The sequence below is a fragment of the Bufo gargarizans genome, chromosome 1, assembly GCF_014858855.1.
Source record: "Bufo gargarizans isolate SCDJY-AF-19 chromosome 1, ASM1485885v1, whole genome shotgun sequence".
In the NCBI taxonomy this organism is placed as follows: Eukaryota; Metazoa; Chordata; class Amphibia; order Anura; family Bufonidae; genus Bufo; species Bufo gargarizans.
This window is the reverse complement of record NC_058080.1, coordinates 420,002,065-420,024,394: the sequence shown is the minus strand read 5'-3', so window position 1 is coordinate 420,024,394 and position 22,330 is coordinate 420,002,065. Positions and strand designations below refer to the sequence as shown.

The 22,330-nt window shown below is 43.5% G+C and overlaps 1 protein-coding gene across 1 annotated transcript in view; it reads left to right on the top strand.

The window, feature by feature from the left end:
* GRIN3A (glutamate ionotropic receptor NMDA type subunit 3A) overlaps positions 1–22,330 on the top strand; it is a 255,993-nt gene that overhangs the window by 160,992 nt on the left and 72,671 nt on the right. Inside the window, exons 6-7 of the mRNA XM_044279586.1 lie at positions 933–1,097; positions 3,734–3,807. Coding sequence (XP_044135521.1) covers positions 933–1,097; positions 3,734–3,807 — 239 coding nt within the window. The remainder of the gene's footprint in view (positions 1–932; positions 1,098–3,733; positions 3,808–22,330) is intronic.

The following is a 22,330-nucleotide window of genomic DNA, read 5'->3' as shown; positions in this document are numbered from 1 at the left end:
TCAGTGAGCTGCAAACTATTTTCCAAATTGTCAACGCCTCTCAGTGTTGAAACTCGCCCGTTTAGATACTCGAGCTGCGATTCCAAATTGGCAATTTGCTCACATTTTGAACAAAGATATGCACCCTCAAACGGCTGTTCCAGGACTGCATACATTGGACAAGATGTGCACTAGACTGCGCTGTCAATAATGGGACACATACTAAATGGGGACCTACAAACTTGTACTGTACCTTTCAGGTCTGCAAAGGGTCATACAATATGTAGAGTACGTTTTATTATTCTTAGGGCCTGTTCTCATCGGGGCCTCCATCACAGATTCTGCCAAAAAGAGCTGACAAAAAAATACTGCTTGCTGGACTTTTCTTTTGCTGAAAAAGGGAACACCTGAACGGAAACCAGATGAACTCTGTTATAGTCAATGGGATCTGTTTGTTCCAGTTATGTGCTGAATCCAAGACTATTTTTAGTGTTCAGCTTCTTTAACCAAGCAGAGCAACAGAAATAACTAGCGGTGATGTGAAGATGCCTTTACTTTTCTTATCATATGCATTTTTGGTTTCTGTGACTTCATTAGCTATAGGTTTAGATTGGGAGCTGGTTGCTTAAGTTTGTTTTAGAATACGTCATATGTATGTAGCGCCGTCTTTACACTTTGCTCTATAGCATTATGAAAGCCTTATTTTAGTGAATTTTGCAGTATATGTATATAAAGCTGACTTCTGCAGAATAGTTTATACATGGATTTAATGCTTGCACAGTGATTTATCTTTAGAAATATAAGCCTTTTTGATATTTCAACTACTGTACTTTGAAAGCCTGTGGCTTCAGCGTTTTTATATTCAAGCAACATAAATTCTGTCCAGCTGCTCAAAATAATGCAGCGCTATAATTATTATGTTAATTGATTTTTCACGCTTATTATTTTCACAGACTCTGCAAATGGGTATCAAACACTTCTCCGGGCTGTTTGTCATGCTCTGTATAGGAATTGGAGTGTCTATTCTTACCACCATTGGGGAACATATTGTCTTTCGATTGGTCTTGCCAAGAATTAAAAAGAAATCTAAATTAAAATATTGGCTTCACACTAGTCAGGTATGTATGCATATATCACACAATTGTATGTCAAACGTCTGTATAACTGTTTTCCAATATAATACAACTAGAAGTTAACTGGCATGTTAAATCTACAACATGTAAATTAAATGAGCTTTTTCAAGTTAAAAAAATAAAATAAAATGGCATAACTACTGCTTCCACACACCGAACTTTAAATGGCAGGTGCAGCCAGTCATTAGGCGGTAATCCAAATGTAATATAAAAAAGAAACTTTAGAGCCCAGTTCACATACACCTTGGTGCTGTAGAATCCACTCAAAGTAGGTCTCCTTCAATAAGCAAACAATAGAATAAGGTTACGACTAAGGACTTTGTCCGAAACGCGTCAACAGAGTACCGCTAGTGTCTGCATTGTCTGTACGTGGATTTATGTTGCTACAATAAACAGAAGATTTCTACTGCGAAGCATTTATAGTGCCGGATTTTTCTTCTTTTCAATAAAATAAGGGATCTGTAGTTCCCAATATGAGTAAGGCCCCCTGCACACGAACGTGTGCTTCCCATTGCCGTATTTCAGACCGCAGGTTCAGCCCCCTTTAAATGTCAAAGAAGTTTTCCAAGATTTATTTTTTACTGATGACCTATCCTCTGACACCTGGAACCCCCCAGCAATCAGCTGTTTGAGAAGGCAGGGGCGATCCTGAGAGCGCTGCAGCCTTCTCTCTGCTTTTCCTAGGACTAGTGATGACACGTTCATGTATCACATGGCCTAGAAGCAGCTCAACCCCATTCAAGTGAATGGGGCTGAACACGATACTAAGCGCAACCGCTATACAATGTACAATGCTGTGCTTGGTAAGCTGCAAGAAGGCAGCAACAATCACATGAGCACCTGTACCATCTCAAAACAGCTGATTGATGGGGCTCCCGGGTGTTGGACCCCCATTGATCAAATGCTGATGACGTATCTTGAGGACAGGTCATCGGTAAAAAAATCTCGGAAAACCATTTTAAGTCCACTTTAAATCTAGTGATAGGTACACCAAGAATTTAGACACTGGCAGGGAAATCTGGGGGGTTATTAATATTCTTGTGTCATTTGTATAATTTTTATTTTTGAGAAAGTTGTACATTTTATTAGAGTAATACATGCGATAAATTTTGTGCAATTCACAAATCATGATAGATACATCTCTTCTTTACCTCATTTCTGACATTCTTTTCAGAAATATTTAGCAAAAAACATTCTACATGGTGTTAATACATTTTGAAACATCACTTTCTTGGTGTAGTTTTTTACGGAATCCTGGCATATTTTGCTTAGGAAATTAGCACACTGTTAACAGTGATCAGCACTCATAGCAGTAATTAGTGTGACTAAATAAACTATTTCTGGTAGCTAAAAAATGTTAATTAATTAGTAAAATCAATTGGATATATTTTATTACTATAACTATTTTGTGTGACTTTACATGGATTAACAACAATGAACCTGCGGAGAGCGTCACAGCCAAGGAGAAATCTCACCTTCTCTCCGCTGTGATTGGACCGCACTACAGCCTGGGAGAAGGAGACACCTATTGAGAAACAGGGCAGTCTCCTCCTCCCTGTACCGATGCTATTCATTAGTATATCAGGCGGGCAAAGTAAACGGGGGCCACAGCGGGGGAACTGGGCGCCGGACAGACACACTAGTAAGCGATATTACATCCATGAATTCTGCCCTACACATCCCCCTACTTATTTCATAATGTTTGGACCCATGAAAGGTCCTCTTTTAAGACATCATCCAACATTTTGAACCCTAGGGGTCGTTGTCAAGCAAATTAAATAAATGTGTAGCAATGTATATATAGACAATGACAATTAATTAGTCAACCAATCACCTGTGAGAAAATCTATCCCCTTCTGACGTCATTACAAGTCACAGACACAAGTAAATAATCTCCAAATAAGAAAATCAGTATTTTAAATTCAAACCGGCAAGAATCTGTGTGCATCCGAATTGTGATCACCATTTCTCAATGGCATTTGATAGATGTTATTGAAATGTGATGAGGGCCTAGTTGTTCCCCTGGTGACCAGACATGCGCAGTGGAATACTGCACGCGCCAGTATTGGAGGATGGGTTGAGATATGATGATCATGATCCTGATGCATGGTTGCAGACCCTTCCCTGTTTTAGGGTAAAATACAGATTTTTTTTTACTTATCTATGAAGAGGTATTTTCCACTTGGAGTGTATTTACTTGCAATGACATCAGAAGGGGGTAGGGTTTCTCATAGGTATATACTTTGTATAGACATGTATTTTATATGCTTGACAAAGAGACCCCTAGGGGTCGAAACGTTGGATGTTACTTTCTTTTTGCTTTACAAGTCTTAGGATTGTCTCTAAGTAGTTGATTTCCACTAAGAGATGCAGTATGGAAAGAGTGAGCAGTTGAATTTGACTTTCATGGTCCTTGAAACAGTGATGTGACCATATTTTCTGGGTTAGCTGGTTGCTTTTTCAGGAATACAGCATTTCATCTGATGTATTAGAACATGCTACAAATTATACATATCTACACTGCCTATTGTTTAAGCAATGCAATTCCCAATAGTTTTTATTGTGCATATCAAGATTCATGTCTTATTTTTTTTGTTTTTATTGTTGTCTTCTCCCATCAGCGACTCCATCGAGCTTTAAACACATCATTCAATGAAGAAATTTTTCAGCAAAAACTGAAACGACTGGAAAGAAGGTACAACATTTATAACTTGGCTGTCATAGCATCTCTGCCTTGTTGTATTGAATATTCCATCAAAAGCACAAACTGACTAAAAGGCAAATTATGATACACAGTAAATAACTGATACTACCCTCTAGAGCTATTGTTATTATTAGCGGCTGGCATAAGACAGATCTTATCCCATCTACCAACAAGTATCTTGTCTTGAAACTTAAAACATCTACAGAAATTTGATATTGCTGCAGAAAATTGTGTGTTCCACCTAGTGTTCGTCTGGACAGATTTACTGTACTAAGTCTAAACTTATGCAGGCAGTCTAAAGATCACTCATCATAAATTTGGTGTACGGATAGACACTTTTGTATAACTTTATATGACCTACTGGTTGCATTACTTTTCACATAATTGGGTACTACTAAATTGCACAGAATGGGACATTATAAGCCACATCCTTTTCCTCGTAAGCCATGCCCCTTTCATGTAACGACATACACTTTCCTGTTGAGCAAGTCCCTTGGATAAGTCACACTGGATTATTGTTTCAGGCTTACTTGCTTTATAGGTTTATCTAAAATGTGCCAAATTGACCAAAAATGCTTACAATTTTGGTGCAAATTAAACCAGAATTACACAAGAATCGTAAATGTGGGGCGGTGTATTTTTATTCTCATTACTGCTTCCTAATAGTAATAGCTGATATAGAAGCACCAGCTTTACTCCATCAGACATCTAGGGCGTCATTTATCAAATTGAAATATGCCTAAATTAAGGCATTGCGTATTTTAGATTGGGGTGCACACATACTTTGGCCCGCAATCTGCCACTTCTCCACGCTGGTTTACGAGTAGAAAATGGTCTAAAAGTAAAAACAGCAAGGAAGCTGTCTTATATTTAAAAGTGGCAGCAGATTTGCCAAAGTTATGTAGAGGTCGGCGCCTCTTCATAACTTCAGCAAATTCACCGGCAGGCATAGGGGTTATTAAGACTGGCGTCTAAAACGTCAGTCTTAATAAATGTGCCCCCTAGTCATCATAGATTTTTGTGCATTGAGTTGTAAGTAGGGATGAGCGAACCCGAACTGTATAGTTCGGGTTCGTACCGAATTTTGAGGTGTCCGTGACAAGGACCCGAACCCGGACATTTTCGTAAAAGTCCGGGTTCGGGTTCGATGTTCGTCGCTTTCTTGGCGCTTTTTGAAAGGCTGCAAAGCAGCCAATCAACAAGCGTCATACTACTTGCCCCAAGAGGCCGTCACAGCCATGCCTACTATTGGCATGGCTGTGATTGGCCAGAGCACCATGTGACCCAGCCTCTATTTAAGCTGGAGTCACATAGCGCCGCCCGTCACTCTGCTCTGATTAGCGTAGGGAGAGGTTGCAGCTGCGACAGTAGGGCGAGATTAGGCTGATTAACTCCTCCAAAAGACTGCTGCTATTGAATTGCTCACTGTTTTTAGGCTGCCCACAGCGTTTTTCAGTCACTTTTTTGTGGGGTGATCGGCGGCCATTTTGTGTCTTGTGTTGCGCCAGCACAAGCTGCCACCAAGTGCATTTAACCCTCAATGGTGTGGTTGTTTTTTGGCTAAAGCCTACATCAGGGTCAAGTTGTCACACCAAGTGCATTTAACCAGCAATAGTCTGTTTATTTTTTGGCCATATACTACATCAGGGGCAAGCTGCGCCTGTCACCAAGTGCATTTAACCCTCAATGGTGTGGTTGTTTTTTGGCTAAATCCTACATCAGGGTGAAGCTGTCACACCAAGTGCATTTAACCAGCAATAGTCTGTTTATTTTTTGGCCATATACTACATAAGGGGCAAGCTGTCACCAAGTGCATTTAACCCTCAGTAGTGTGGTTGGTCAAGCTGTCGCACCAAGTGCATTTAACCAGCAATAGTCTGTTTATTTTTTGGCCATATACTACATCAGGGGCAAGCTGCGCCTGTCACCAAGTGCATTTAACCCTCAGTAGTGTGGTTGGTCAAGCTGTCACACCAAGTGCATTCAACCATCAATAGTGTGGTCCCAGTCTAATTCTGTCAGTAAACGCATACCTGTCACCCAGCGCCTAAATACTAGGCCTCAAGTTTATATCCAGCTAAATCTGTCGTTACTGGTGTGGCTGGTCAAGTTATTTAGTGTCCGTCAAAGCACAGTTTTTGCTCTGGGTTGAAATACAATTCCCAATTTAGCAATTTCCTAATTTAGTGGTTTCTGCTGTATCAGAGCTATTTTAAATCTATCCCTAAAAGGGTATATAATATTCAAGGTGCACATAGGGTCATTCTGAATAACTTCACACACACGCTACTGTGCATTTCCAAGTCTAATTCTGTCAGTAAATCTATACCTGTCACCCAGCGCCTAAATACTAGGCCTCAAATTTATATTCAGCTAAATCTGTCGTTACTGCTGTACTGTTGTGGCTGGGCAAGTTATTTAGTGTCCCTCAAAGCACATTTTTTGTTCTGGGTTGAAATACAATTCCAAATTTAGCAATTTCCTAATTTAGTTGTTTCTGCTGTATCAGGCCTACTTTAAATTTATCCCTAAAAGGGTATATCAGATTCAAGGTGCACATAGGGTCATTCTGAATAACTTCACACACACGCTACTGTGCATTTCCAAGTCTATTTCTGTCAGTAAATCTATACCTGTCACCGAGCGCCTAAATACTAGGCCTCAAATTTATATCCAGCTAAATCTGTCGTTACTGCTGTACTGTTGTGGCTGGTCAAGTTATTTAGTGTCCGTCAAAGCACATTTTTTGTTCTGGGTTGAAATACAATTCCCAATTTAGCAATTTCCTAATTTAGTGGTTTCTGCTGTATCAGAGCTATTTGAAATCTATCCCTAACAGGGTATATCAGATTCAAGGTGCACATAGGGTCATTCTGAATAACTTCACACACACGCTACTGTGCATTTCCAAGTCTAATTCTGTCAGTAAACCTATACCTGTCACCCAGCGCCTAAATACTAGGCCTCAAATTTATATCCAGCTAAATCTGTCGTTACTGCTGTACTGTTGTGGCTGGGCAAGTTATTTAGTGTCCGTCAAAGCACATTTTTTGTTCTGGGTTGAAATACAATTCCCAATTTAGCAATTTCCTAATTTATTGGTTTCTGCTGTATCAGAGCTATTTGAAATCTATCCCTAAAAGGGTATATAAGATTCAAGGTGCACATAGGGTCATTCTGAATACTTTCACACACACGCTACTGTGCATTTCCAAGTCTAATTCTGTCAGTAAACCTATACCTGTCACCCAGCGCCTAAATACTAGGCCTCAAATTTATATCCAGCTAAATCTGTCGTTACTGCTGTACTGTTGTGGCTGGGCAAGTTATTTAGTGTCCGTCAAAGCACAGTTTTTGTTCTGGGTGGAAATACAATTCCCAATTTAGCAATTTCCTAATTTAGTGGTTTCTGCTGTATCAGGCCTACTTTAAATACATCCCTAAAAGGGTATATCAGAATCAAGGTGCTGATAGGGTCATTCTAAATAACTTCACACACACGCTACTGTGCATATCCCAGTCTAATTCTGTCCGTAAAACGTATACCTGTCACCCAGCGCCTAAATACTAGGCCTCAAATTTATATCCTGCTAAATCTGTCGTTACTGCTGTACTGTTGTGGCTGGGCAAGTTATTTAGAGTCCGTCAAAGCACAGTTTTTGTTCTGGGTTGAAATACAATTCCCAATTTAGCAATTTCATAATTTAGTGGTTTCTGCTGTATCAGAGCTATTTTAAATCTATCCATAAAAGGTATATAAGATTCAAGGTGCACATAGGGTCATTCTGAATAACTTCACACACACGCTACTGTGCATTTCCAAGTCTAATTCTGTCAGTAAACCTATACCTGTCACCCAGCGCCTAAATACTAGTCCTCAAATTTATATCCAGCTAAATCTGTCGTTACTGCTGTACTGTTGTGGCTGGGCAAGTTATTTAGTGTCCGTCAAAGCACATTTTTTGTTCTGGGTTGAAATACAATTCCCAATTTAGCAATTTCCTCATTTAGTGATTTCTGCTGTATCAGGCCTACTTTAAATACATCCCTAAAAGGGTATATCAGAATCAAGGTGCTGATAGGGTCATTCTCAATAACTTCACACACACGCTACTGTGCATATCCCAGTCTAATTCTGTCCGTAAAACCTATACCTGTCACCCAGCGCCTAAATACTAGGCCTCAAATTTATATCCTGCTAAATCTGTCGTTACTGCTGTACTGTTGTGGCTGGGCAAGTTGTTTAGTGTCCGTCAAAGCACAGTTTTTGTTCTGGGTTGAAATACAATTCCCAATTTAGCAATTTCCTAATTTAGTGGTTTCTGCTGTATCAGGCCTACTTTAAATCTATCTCTAAAAGGGTATATCAGAATCAAGGTGCTGATAGGGTCATTCTCAATAACTTCACACACACGCTACTGTGCATATCCCAGTCTAATTCTGTCCGTAAAACGTATACCTGTCACTCAGCGCCTAAATACTAGGCCTCAAATTTATATCCTGCTAAATCTGTCGTTACTGCTGTACTGTTGTGGCTGGGCAAGTTATTTAGTGTCCGTCAAAGCACATTTTTTGTTCTGGGTTGAAATACAATTCCCAATTTAGCAATTTCCTAATTTATTGGTTTCTGCTGTATCAGAGCTATTTGAAATCTATCCCTAAAAGGGTATATCAGATTCAAGGTGCACATAGGGTCATTCTGAATAACTTCACACACACACACGCTACTGTGCATTTCCAAGTCTAATTCTGTCAGTAAACCTATACCTGTCACCCAGCGCCTAAATACTAGGCCTCAAATTTATATTCAGCTAAATCTGTCGTTACTGCTGTACTGTTGTGGCTGGGCAAGTTATTTAGTGTCCCTCAAAGCACATTTTTTGTTCTGGATTGAAATACAATTCCAAATTTAGCAATTTCCTAATTTAGTTGTTTCTGCTGTATCAGGCCTACTTTAAATTTATCCCTAAAATGGTATATCAGATTCAAGGTGCACATAGGGTCATTCTGAATAACTTCACACACACGCTACTGTGCATTTCCAAGTCTAATTCTGTCAGTAAATCTATACCTGTCACCGAGCGCCTAAATACTAGGCCTCAAATTTATATCCAGCTAAATCTGTCATTACTGCTGTACTGTTGTGGCTGGTCAAGTTATTTAGTGTCCGTCAAAGCACATTTTTTGTTCTGGGTTGAAATACAATTCCCAATTTAGCAATTTCCTAATTTAGTGGTTTCTGCTGTATCAGAGCTATTTGAAATCTATCCCTAACAGGGTATATCAGATTCAAGGTGCACATAGGGTCATTCTGAATAACTTCACACACACGCTACTGTGCATTTCCAAGTCTAATTCTGTCAGTAAACCTATACCTGTCACCCAGCGCCTAAATACTAGGCCTCAAATTTATATCCAGCTAAATCTGTCGTTACTGCTGTACTGTTGTGGCTGGGCAAGTTATTTAGTGTCCGTCAAAGCACATTTTTTGTTCTGGGTTGAAATACAATTCCCAATTTAGCAATTTCCTAATTTATTGGTTTCTGCTGTATCAGAGCTATTTGAAATCTATCCCTAAAAGGGTATATAAGATTCAAGGTGCACATAGGGTCATTCTGAATATTTTCACACACACGCTACTGTGCATTTCCAAGTCTAATTCTGTCAGTAAACCTATACCTGTCACCCAGCGCCTAAATACTAGGCCTCAAATTTATATCCAGCTAAATCTGTCGTTACTGCTGTACTGTTGTGGCTGGGCAAGTTATTTAGTGTCCGTCAAAGCACAGTTTTTGTTCTGGGTGGAAATACAATTCCCAATTTAGCAATTTCCTAATTTAGTGGTTTCTGCTGTATCAGGCCTACTTTAAATACATCCCTAAAAGGGTATATCAGAATCAAGGTGCTGATAGGGTCATTCTAAATAACTTCACACACACGCTACTGTGCATATCCCAGTCTAATTCTGTCCGTAAAACGTATACCTGTCACCCAGCGCCTAAATACTAGGCCTCAAATTTATATCCTGCTAAATCTGTCGTTACTGCTGTACTGTTGTGGCTGGGCAAGTTATTTAGAGTCCGTCAAAGCACAGTTTTTGTTCTGGGTTGAAATACAATTCCCAATTTAGCAATTTCATAATTTAGTGGTTTCTGCTGTATCAGAGCTATTTTAAATCTATCCATAAAAAGGTATATAAGATTCAAGGTGCACATAGGGTCATTCTGAATAACTTCACACACACGCTACTGTGCATTTCCAAGTCTAATTCTGTCAGTAAACCTATACCTGTCACCCAGCGCCTAAATACTAGTCCTCAAATTTATATCCAGCTAAATCTGTCGTTACTGCTGTACTGTTGTGGCTGGGCAAGTTATTTAGTGTCCGTCAAAGCACATTTTTTGTTCTGGGTTGAAATACAATTCCCAATTTAGCAATTTCCTCATTTAGTGATTTCTGCTGTATCAGGCCTACTTTAAATCTATCTCTAAAAGGGTATATCAGATTCAAGGTGCTGATAGGGTCATTCTCAATAACTTCACACACACGCTACTGTGCATATCCCAGTCTAATTCTGTCCGTAAAACGTATACCTGTCACTCAGCGCCTAAATACTAGGCCTCAAATTTATATCCTGCTAAATCTGTCGTTACTGCTGTACTGTTGTGGCTGGGCAAGTTATTTAGTGTCCGTCAAAGCACATTTTTTGTTCTGGGTTGAAATACAATTCCCAATTTAGCAATTTCCTAATTTATTGGTTTCTGCTGTATCAGAGCTATTTGAAATCTATCCCTAAAAGGGTATATCAGATTCAAGGTGCACATAGGGTCATTCTGAATAACTTCACACACACACACGCTACTGTGCATTTCCAAGACTAATTCTGTCAGTAAACCTATACCTGTCACCCAGTGCGTAAATACTAGGCCTCAAATTTATATCCAGCTAAATCTGTCGATACTGCTGTACTGTTGTGGCTGGGCAAGTTATTTAGTGTCCGTCAAAGCACATTTTTTGTTCTGGGTTGAAATACAATTCCCAATTTAGCAATTTCCTAATTTAGTGGTTTCTGCTGTATCAGGCCTACTTTAAATACATCCCTAAAAGGGTATATCAGAATCAAGGTGCTGATAGGGTCATTCTCAATAACTTCACACACACGCTACTGTGCATATCCCAGTCTAATTCTGTCCGTAAAACGTATACCTGTCACCCAGCGCCTAAATACTAGGCCCCAAATTTATATCCTGCTAAATCTGTCGTTACTGCTGTACTGTTGTGGCTGGGCAAGTTATTTTGTGTCCGTCAAAGCACAGTTTTTGTTCTGGGTTGAAATACAATTCCCAATTTAGCAATTTCCTAATTTAGTGGTTTCTGCTGTATCAGGCCTACTTTAAATACATCCCTAAAAGGGTATATCAGAATCAAGGTGCTGATAGGGTCATTCTCAATAACTTCACACACACGCTACTGTGCAGTCTAATTCTGTCCGTAAAACGTATACCTGTCACCCAGCGCCTAAATACTAGGCCTCAAATTTATATCCTGCTAAATCTGTCGTTACTGCTGTACTGTTGTGGCTCCCCCTGCTACCTCTTCTGCTGCTGCCGCCTCGGCCTCTTCTGCTGCTGCCGCCTCGGCCTCTTCTGCTGCTGCCGCCTCGGCCTCTGGAGGAACGTTGGCACCTGCCGCCCAGCAAACAGGGGATGTACCACCAACACCACCACCACCTCCGTCACCAAGCATCTCCACCATGTCACACGGCAGCGTTCAGCTCTCCATCTCACAAACATTTGAGAGAAAATTCCCACCTAGCCACCCTCGATCCCTGGCCCTGAATGCCAGCATTTCTAAACTACTGGCCTATGAAATGCTGTCATTTAGGCTGGTGGACACAGACAGCTTCAAACAGCTTATGTCGCTTGCTGTCCCACAGTATGTTGTTCCCAGCCGCCACTACTTCTCCAAGAGAGCCGTGCCTTCCCTGCACAACCAAGTATCCGATAAAATCAAGTGTGCACTGCGCAACGCCATCTGTAGCAAGGTCCACCTAACCACAGATACGTGGATCAGTAAGCACGGCCAGGGACGCTATATCTCCCTAACTGCACACTGGGTAAATGTAGTGGCAGCTGTGCCCCAGGCGGAAAGCTTTTTGGCGCACGTCCTTCCGCCGCCAAGGATCGCAGGGCAACATTCTTTGCCTCCTGTTGCCACCTCCTCCTTCTCGGCTTCCTCCTCCTCTTCTTCCACCTGCTCATCCAGTCAGCCACACACCTTTACCACCAACTTCAGCACAGCCCGGGGTAAACGTCAGCAGGCCATTCTGAAACTCATATGTTTGGGGGACAGGCCCCACACCGCACAGGAGTTGTGGCGTGGTATAGAACAACAGACCGACGAGTGATTGCTGCCGGTGAGCCTCAAGCCCGGCCAGGTGGTGTGCGATAATGGGCGAAATCTCGTTGCAGCTCTGGGACTAGCCGGTTTGACGCACATCCCTTGCCTGGCGCATGTGCTGAATTTAGTGGTGCAGAAGTTCATTCACAACTACCCCGACATGTCAGAGCTGCTGCATAAAGTGCGGGCCGTCTGTTCGCGCTTCCGGCGTTCACATCCTGCCGCTGCTCGCCTGTCTGCGCTACAGCGTAACTTCGGCCTTCCCGCTCACCGCCTCATATGCGACGTGCCCACCAGGTGGAACTCCACCTTGCACATGCTGGACAGACTGTGCGAGCAGCAGCAGGCCATAGTGGAGTTTCAGCTGCAGCACGCACGGGTCAGTCGCATTGCGGAACAGCACCACTTCACCACCAATGACTGGGCCTCCATGCGAGACCTGTGTGCCCTGTTGCGCTGTTTCGAGTACTCCACCAACATGGCCAGTGGCGATGACGCCGTTATCAGCGTTACAATACCACTTCTATGTCTCCTTGAGAAAACACTTAGGGCGATGATGGAAGAGGAGGTGGCCCAGGAGGAGGAGGAGGAGGAGGAGGAAGAGGGGTAATTTTTAGCACTTTCAGGCCAGTCTCTTCGAAGTGACTCAGAGGGAGGTTTTTTGCAACAGCAGAGGCCAGGTACAAATGTGGCCAGCCAGGGCCCACTACTGGAGGACGAGGATGAGGAGGAGGTGGAGGAGGATGAGGATGAAGCATGGTCACAGCAGGGTGGCACCCAACGCAGCTCGGGCCCATCACTGGTGCGTGGCTGGGGGGAAAGGCAGGACGATGACGATACGCCTCCCACAGAGGACAGCTTGTCCTTACCCCTGGGCAGCCTGGCACACATGAGCGACTACATGCTGCAGTGCCTGCGCAACGACAGCAGAGTTGCCCACATTTTAACGTGTGCGGACTACTGGGTTGCCACCCTGCTGGATCCACGGTACAAAGACAATGTGCCCACCTTACTTCCTGCAGTGGAGCGTGATAGGAAGATGCGCGAGTACAAGCGCACGTTGGTAGACGCGCTACTGAGAGCATTCCCAAATGTCACAGGGGAACAAGTGGAAGCCCAAGGCCAAGGCAGAGGAGGAGCAAGAGGTCGCCAAGGCAGCTGTGTCACGGCCAGCTCCTCTGAGGGCAGGGTTAGCATGGCAGAGATGTGGAAAAGTTTTGTCAACACGCCACAGCTAACTGCACCACCACCTGATACGCAACGTGTTAGCAGGAGGCAACATTTCACTAACATGGTGGAACAGTACGTGTGCACACCCCTCCACGTACTGACTGATGGTTCGGCCCCATTCAACTTCTGGGTCTCTAAATTGTCCACGTGGCCAGAGCTAGCCTTTTATGCCTTGGAGGTGCTGGCCTGCCCGGCGGCCAGCGTTTTGTCTGAACGTGTATTCAGCACGGCAGGGGGCCGTTCATAAAAATGAACCAGGCATGGATCCCACAGGACCTGTCCATCCCTTGTGCAGATTAGACATTAACTACCTCCTCTTAACCATATATTATTGTACTCCAGGGCACTTCCTCATTCAATCCTATTTTTATTTTCATTTTACCATTATATTGCGAGGCTACCCAAAGTTGAATGAACCTCTCCTCTGTCTGGGTGCCGGGGCCTAAATATATGCCAATGGACTGTTCCAATGTTGGGTGACGTGAAGCCTGATTCTCTGCTATGACATGCAGACTAATTCTCTGCTGATATGAAGACAGATTCTCTGTTACGGGACCTCTCTCCTCTGCCTGGGTGCTGGGCCTAAATATCTGACAATGGACTGTTGCAGTGGTGGCTGACGTGAAGCCTGATTCTCTGCTATGACATGCAGACTAATTCTCTGCTGACATGAAGCCAGATTCTCTGTTACGGGACCTCTCTCCTCTGCCTGGGTGCCGGGGCCTAAATATCTGAGAATGGACTGTTCCAGTGGTGGGTGACGTGAAGCCAGATTCTCTGCCATGGGACCTCTCTCCAATTGATATTGGTTAATTTTTATTTTTTTTATATTTATTTTATTTTATTTTAACATCCAGGTGTCCGCTCAACTCTAGTTGTAAGCCATGATGACAGGCATGTACAGGTGTTTCCTGTTGTGGACACCAAACAATGTACATGTTGTTGCACCATCTAGCTAGAACAGTTGACACATCAGTCACTCACTATTTAGCTAGTTTCTGCTATATTTGTCATGGGCCATTTACATGGGCCGATGCACAGGGATTGGGAATGAATGGTAATTCCTGATCACTGCACGATTGTTAAACTGCCATAGAGCTGTATTTGTATACAGCAAGCATCTCCTCTGTAAAGGGAAGAATGATCGCTACTATGATCGTTTATGCCCATACAGGTTCATTGTTTGTCTGATGCACATGCCTATTAATTAAAGACAATGTGCTGCTGACAAACAAAAATTTTAGTTTCCAGATGTGATTAAACGAATATTTTGTCAGATGATCAGTGGCACCTTTATATGGAGTAGTTATCGTGAATGGGCATTCTTACAGAGGTTCATCCCTAATAATTGTCATGATCCTGCTGCTGCTGAGCGGCGTGGAAAAAAATCCCATTCTAAGGATCACTTTGCCACATACAAGCAATCCCTCCTCATTTTCAAATCCCCACTCTCTGATGCAAAACAGACCTACTTCTCATCTCTCATATCTTCCCAGTCCCACAACACTAAACAACTTTTTAACACTTTCAACACTCTTCTCTGTCTCCCAGCGCCCCCACCCTCTCCTCTTATCTCAGCTGAGGACTTTGCCACATACTTCAAACAAAAGATTGTCAACATCAGTGAAAGCTTCAGGGCACAGTCCCTACAACTCCCTTACACAACTACTCAGTCCTCTTCTCCCAAAACCTGCTTCTCCACCATTACTGAAGAAAAACTCTCCACTCTACTCTCCAGATCACATCTCACCACCTGTGCACTTGACCCAATCTCATCCCACCTCATCCCTAACCTGACCACAGTGTTTAGCCCAGTCCTAACTCATCTGTTCAACCTATCACTAACCTCTGGTGTCTTCCCCTCTGGTTTTAAACATGCTCCCATTACACCCATCCTCAAAAAGCCTTCACTTCACCCATCTTCTTTGTCCAGTTATTGCCCCATATTACTTCTTCCATATGCCTTAAAGCTACTTGAGCAACATGTTCATTCTGAACTGTCCTCTCACCTCTCCTCCTGCTCCCTCGTTCACCGGCTACAATCTGGCTTCTGACTCCACCACTTGACTGAAACTACCATTACAAAAGTCACCAATGACCTGCTAACAGCCAAAACAAAAAAACATGAATCTGTCCTCCGTCTCCTTGACCTGTCCTCTGCTTTTGACACTGTCAACCACTTCCTTCTGTTACAAACTCTCTCATCTCTTCACATCAGTGACCTGGCCTTCTCCTGGATCACATCATACCTCACAGACTGGACATTTAACGTCTCCCTCTCACACACCACCTCCTCATCTCATTCCCTCTCTGTTGGTGTCCCGCAAGGCTCTGTCCTATGACCCCTGCTCTTCTCTATCTACACTTTCGGCATGGGACAGCTCATAGTCCTATGGCTTTCGGTATCACTTTCATGCTGACGAAACACAAATCTACCTCTCTGGTCCAGACATCACCACTAGGGTTGAGCGAACCCGAACTGTAAAGTTTGTGTTCATACCGAACTTTAGGATTTTTGGACAGCGGACCCGAACCCGAACATTTCAGTAAAAGTTCGGGTTTGGGTTCAGTGTTTGGCTATTTTATGGCGCTTTTTGAAAGGCTGCAGAGCAGCCAATCAACAAGCTTTTAACTCTGTGCCCTTGGAAGCCATCACAGCCATGCCTACTAATGGCATGGCTATGATTGGCCAGAGCAGCATGTGACCCAGCCTCTATATAAGCTGAAGTCACGTAGCGCTGCACGTCACTCTGCTGTTACTAGTGTAGGGAGAGGATGCTGCTGCTGTGAGGGAGAGAATAGGAAACAATCTTTAATCAGAAGTGCTTTTTAACTCAGCAATCTGCCTAGATTTAGTTTTGTGGGTGCAGTGCACAATCTTTTTACCCTGTCCTGAGCCCAGTGACAGAGAAAAAGAACTTTTATCCGTCTGTTAGTAAGGTGGCGGCGGTTGCCATTTTATGCAAGCTCAGTGCACCAGCACAGCATATGTGCTTTTGTGACATTCAAATACAAGCTTGAAATACTGCAATAATAATCTGGGTTTAAAAAAAAAAAAAAAAATTTCCCAATGCCCTCCATCTGGGGCCTCTGCTGCATTAGTCAGTGTGCAATTTAAGCTATAAATATAGCTATAGTTTTCTGTGTTTTAAAAAACACCCTTTTTGGGCAAAATACTCAATTGTACAACCCTTGCTGCATCTTTACGTGTGAAATTCAAGCGTTATATACTGCTGTCATATTCTGTTATTCAAAAGCACCCTTTTTGGGCAAAATACTTAATTTGCGGCCTTGTCTGCATCTGTCAGTGTGAGATACACCCTTTAGATACTGTTGTTCTATTCTGCTATAAAAAAATAAACATTTAGGGCAAAAAACATAAGTTTGCAGCCTTTGCTGCATCTGTCATTGTGAGATACACCCTTTAGATACTGTTGTTCTATTCTGCTTTTAAAAAAACACCTATTTAGGTCAAGAAAAATTTATTTTGCAGCCTTTGCTGCATCTGTAATTGTGAGATACACGCGTTAGATACTGTTGTTCTATTCTGTTATTAACCACTTGCCGCACACGTAACACCGAAAGGCGCCCGGGCGGCGGCATACTCAGGCTCAGCGACGCCTATTGGCGTCATCTCTTGTGATGAACGCGCGTGAACGCGTGAACGCGCGCATGATCATTCGCTGGCATGCTGTAAATGCGATTTTTTTTACATCAGAAAGGTATATTAGACGCTGTTTTGTTAACAGCGTCTAATATACCTGCTACCTGGTCCTCTGGTGGTCCCTTTTGGTTGGATCGACCACCAGAGGACACAGGCAGCTCTGTAAGTAGCACCAATCACCACACTACACTACACACACACCCTGTCACTTATTAACCCCCTTATTAACCCCTGATCACCCCATATAGACTCCCTGATCACCCCCCTGTCATTGATCACCCCCTAGCTACTTGTTAGGTAGTTAGCACCCAGCCCACCGCACCGCAGTCACTGATTAGTCGCTGATTAGCGTCATCGCTGTCACTAATCAGCACTAGTCCAATATAGTATCTGTAAGTGATCAAGACTGATCGCAATCAGATCTATATCAGTACATTAGGGTCACCTTAGGCTCTACAAAAAACGCAGTGTTCGCCCGATCAGGCCTGATCTCTTGCCCACACTTGCATTCAGTCCGCCCCACCGCAGTGTCTATCTGCTATATTCAGATGGATATACCCCTATACATCAGGTCATGAATAACAGGCTGCAAAAAAACAGACTCTCACACAAAAGTACCCACTGGGAACGTGAACATACCCACAGACATGATGGAGTGCTGAGACACCGGACACAGGGCAGGCTGGAACCCAGACGCGTGTTTCGCCTCAGCTTCGTCAGGAGACAAACAAAAACGGATCACGGAACAACGGAACCCCGTTTTGTGGACCGTGAAAAAATACTGTCGTGTGCATGAGGCCAAAGTCAAAGCTGCTTCAAAATGTGGAAATTCACATTTTTGTACCATAGTTTGTAAATGCTATAACCTTTGCGCAAACCAATAAATATACACTTATTGGATTTTTTTTATCAAAGACATGTAGCACAATAAATTCTGACACAAACTTGTATAGAAATGTAATTATATTTGAACAATTTTACCAGAAAAAGTTAAAAATACACTTTTTTGAGAAAATTGTGGTCTATTTTGATTAATATAAAAAAAACGAAAAATCTCAGCAGCAATCAAATACCACCAAAAGAAAGCTGTATTTGTGAGAAGAAAAGGAGGTAAAATTCATTTGGGTGCCAAGTTGCAATAAACCGTTAAAGTTGTGAAGTGCCGATTTGTAAAAAAGGGCCTGGTCACTAGGGGGGTATAAACCTGTGGCCCTTAAGTGGTTAAAAATAACACCCATGTTGGACAAGAATCTAAATTTGAGAAATATGAGGAGAGCGTCAAATAAGGGACGTGGCCCCGGTCGTGGTGCTGCTGGTGGAGCTCCTGTTGCAGTGAGAGGACGTGGTCGATCTGTGCCAGCAACATGCACAAATGAAACACCTTCCTCAGGTACGAGTAGGCGACAGAACCTTCAGCTGTATTTTGTAGGGCCTAATGCGGCTCTACGAATGGTGAGGCCAGAACAAGTACAGGCGATAGTAGATTGGGTTGATGACAGTGCCTCCAGTTCTTTTGCATTGTCTCCCACCCAGTCTCCTGCTGAAAGATCAGAGTTGGCACCTGCAGCCGATGTCCATCAGTCTTTCACCTCACCCCCTTGCAAATCAACGAAGCAGTCTGAGCCCCAAGTCATGCAGCAGTCTCTTCTGCTTTTTGATGACTCTGCTAGCAGGGTTGCGCAGGGCCATCCACATAGCCCTGCCCCAGAAGTGGAAGAGATTGAATGCACCGATGCCCAACCACTTATGTTTCAAGATGAGTACATGGGAGGACCACCGCAGCACGTCTCGGATGATGACGAAACACAGGTGCCAACTGCTGTGGCTTTTGAAAGTGTGCAGACCGACAAGGAGGGCAGGGGTGAAGACTGGGTGGAGGACGATGAGGTCCTCAACCCCACATGGAATCAAGATCATGCGAGTGACCTGTGTAGTTCAGAGGAAGAGGTGGTGGTCGCACAGAGCCACCAGCACAGCAGAAGAGGGAGCAGGGTGCAAAAGCGGAGCGGCCGTCCCCTAGACAGTGTGCCTGCTACTGCCCACCACAGCAAGGGATCGAGCACACCAAAGCCAGCTCCAAGGAGTTCCCTGGCATGGCAGTTCTTCAGACAATGTGCTGATGACAAGACACAAGTGGTTTGCACGCTGTGCAGTCAGAGCCTGAAGCGAGCCATAAACGTTCTCAACCTGATCACAACCTGCATGACCAGGCATCTAAGTGCAAAGCACAAGCTGCAGTTGAGTAGGCACCTCAAAAACCAAGAAAGGTTTCTGGCTCCTCCTGCTTCCTTTTCTGCTGCAGTCTCGGCCTCGTCATCCACCTCTGGAGTGACAGTACCACCTGCCACCCCGCAAACAGAGGATCTGCCAGCAACACCACCACCTGGGTCACCAAGCATCTCCACAATGTCCCATTGAAGCGTTCAGCTCTCCATCTCCCAAACACTGGAGCGGAAGAGGAAGTTCCCACCCGCGATCCCTGGCCCTGAATGCCAGAATTTCAAAATGACTGTCCTTTGAAATGCTGTCATTCCATCTGGTGGAGACAGAGAGTTTTAAAAGCCTTATGGCGGTGACTGTCCCACAGTACAGATTCTAGTAAGAAGCAGGGCGGCACTACCTTCTTTAAATTCGCGGTGCACGTGTCCGTGGAATGGCGTCCAGACAAACGTTTCAAAGGAAAGGACCGGCACTTCGCTGATGTAGATCACAATGTAGATTTATTCAGTCACATATTCAAAATGGCATAGTGACGCGTTTCAGCACAGATGTGCTTTCATCAGACTGCATAAAACATCTTACACTCCAGCTATTTATACATAAATGAAACACAAAGGAACTGACATCATCAAAGAAGCTCCGCCTCCCTCATTAAATAAAATTCGCATATCAAATAATCGCAATGAAAAATTCGCATTGAAAAATTCGCAATTGAAAATTCGCAACTGAAAATTCGCAATTGAAAATTGAAAATTGAAAATTCGCAATTGAAAATTCGCAACTGAAAATTCGCAATTGAAAATTCGCAAAAAACATATCCACTCTATACTGGCGAAGATTTTCAGTCACATAGTCCATTCTTGCAGTGATTAATCACGCTGAAGAAAAAAAGAAATATATTTATCGGATTGCATAAGGCCGAATGCCTTATAGGAAGCAGGACACATTGTACTCACGATTGAGGCCCCTGGGCTCCATTGTCTGAAGACGATGGATCCAGTAAGCCTCCCTTTTCAATAACAATTTATTTCTGTCACCCCCTCGACGGGGTAATGATACACCTTCAATAATCTGATACCTCAACTGCGAGATGTTGTGTTTTTTATCATAAAAATGAAGGGGTATTGGGAGTAATAAATTCTGTTTACGGATAGTAGATTTGTGTTTACTTAGTCTGTCCTTCATTCTCATTGAGGTTTCCCCCACATATAGTAATCCACATGGACATTTAAGAATGTAGACCACAAATCTACTATCACAAGTGAACGTGCCCCTTATTGGAATATTTTCACCTGAGTGAGGGTGGGAAAAACATGAACCCTTTATAACGCTGGAACAATTGACACAGTTTAAACAAGGAAAAGTGCCCCGTCTAGGTGTAGATAAAGTACTCTGTCCTCTTTCTATTTTATTACTTCCCACATCCGCCCGGACTATTTTATCCCTAATATTTTCTGCCCGTTTATAGCATATCATGGGTGGCCTCTGGAACTCTCCTATCCGTGGATAGGACTTAGATAATATGTGCCAATGTTGATTAACAATAGTCCTAAGGCGCTGGGACCAGGGATGGTATTTAATCACTAAGGGGATCCTTGTTTCTTTCTTAGTTCTATCTGGTGGTGTAATCTCAGCTTTATTACGCTGTATTTTCAATAGATCAGGGGGGTAGCCTCGCTCTCTAAATTTATTGGTCATATCGTCTAATCTTGTTTGACACATATCCCTATCACTAACGATCCGTCTAACCCTCTGGTATTGGGAATATGGGATAGATTCCTTGATGGTTGCTGGGTGACTACTTGAAAAGGACAGCAAACTGTTCCTATCCGTTGGTTTCACGAATAAATCCGTCTGTATTTTACCTTCTTTGTCCCTAGTAGAGTTGAGCGAACACCTGGATGTTCGGGTTCGAGAAGTTCGGCCGAACATCCCGGAAATGTTCGGGTTCGGGATCCGAACCCGATCCGAACTTCGTCCCGAACCCGAACCCCATTGAAGTCAATGGGGACCCGAACTTTTCGGCACTAAAAAGGCTGTAAAACAGCCCAGGAAAGAGCTAGAGGGCTGCAAAAGGCAGCAACATGTAGGTAAATCCCCTGCAAACAAATGTGGATAGGGAAATGAATTAAAATAAAAATTAAATAAATAAAAATTAACCAAAATCAATTGGAGAGAGGTTCCATAGCAGAGAATCTGGCTTCCCGTCACCCACCACTGGAACAGTCCATTCTCAGATATTTAGGCCCCGGCACCCAGGCAGAGGAGAGAGGTCCCGTAACAGACAATCTGTCTTCATGTCAGCAGAGAATTAGTCTGCATGTCATAGCAGAGAATGAGGCTTCACGTCAGCCACCACTGCAACAGTCCATTGGCATATATTTAGGCCCAGCACCCAGGCAGAGGAGGGAGGTCCCGTAACAGAGAATCTGTCTTCATGTCAGCAGAGAATTAGTCTGCATGTCATAGCAGAGAATGAGGCTTCACGTCAGCCACCACTGCAACAGTCCATTGGCATATATTTAGGCCCAGCACACACACAGGCAGAGGAGAGAGGTCCCGTAACAGAGAATCTGGCTTCATGTCAGCAGAGAATCAGTCTGCATGTCATAGCAGAGAATGAGGCTTCACGTCAGCCACCACTGCAACAGTCCATTGGCATATATTTAGGCCCAGCACACACACAGGCAGAGGAGAGAGGTCCCGTAACAGAGAATCTGTCTTCATGTCAGCAGAGAATTAGTCTGCATGTCATAGCAGAGAATGAGGCTTCACGTCAGCCACCACTGCAACAGTCCATTGGCATATATTTAGGCCCAGCACCCAGGCAGAGGAGGGAGGTCCCGTAACAGAGAATCTGTCTTCATGTCAGCAGAGAATTAGTCTGCATGTCATAGCAGAGAATGAGGCTTCACGTCAGCCACCACTGCAACAGTCCATTGGCATATATTTAGGCCCAGCACCCAGGCAGAGGAGGGAGGTCCCGTAACAGAGAATCTG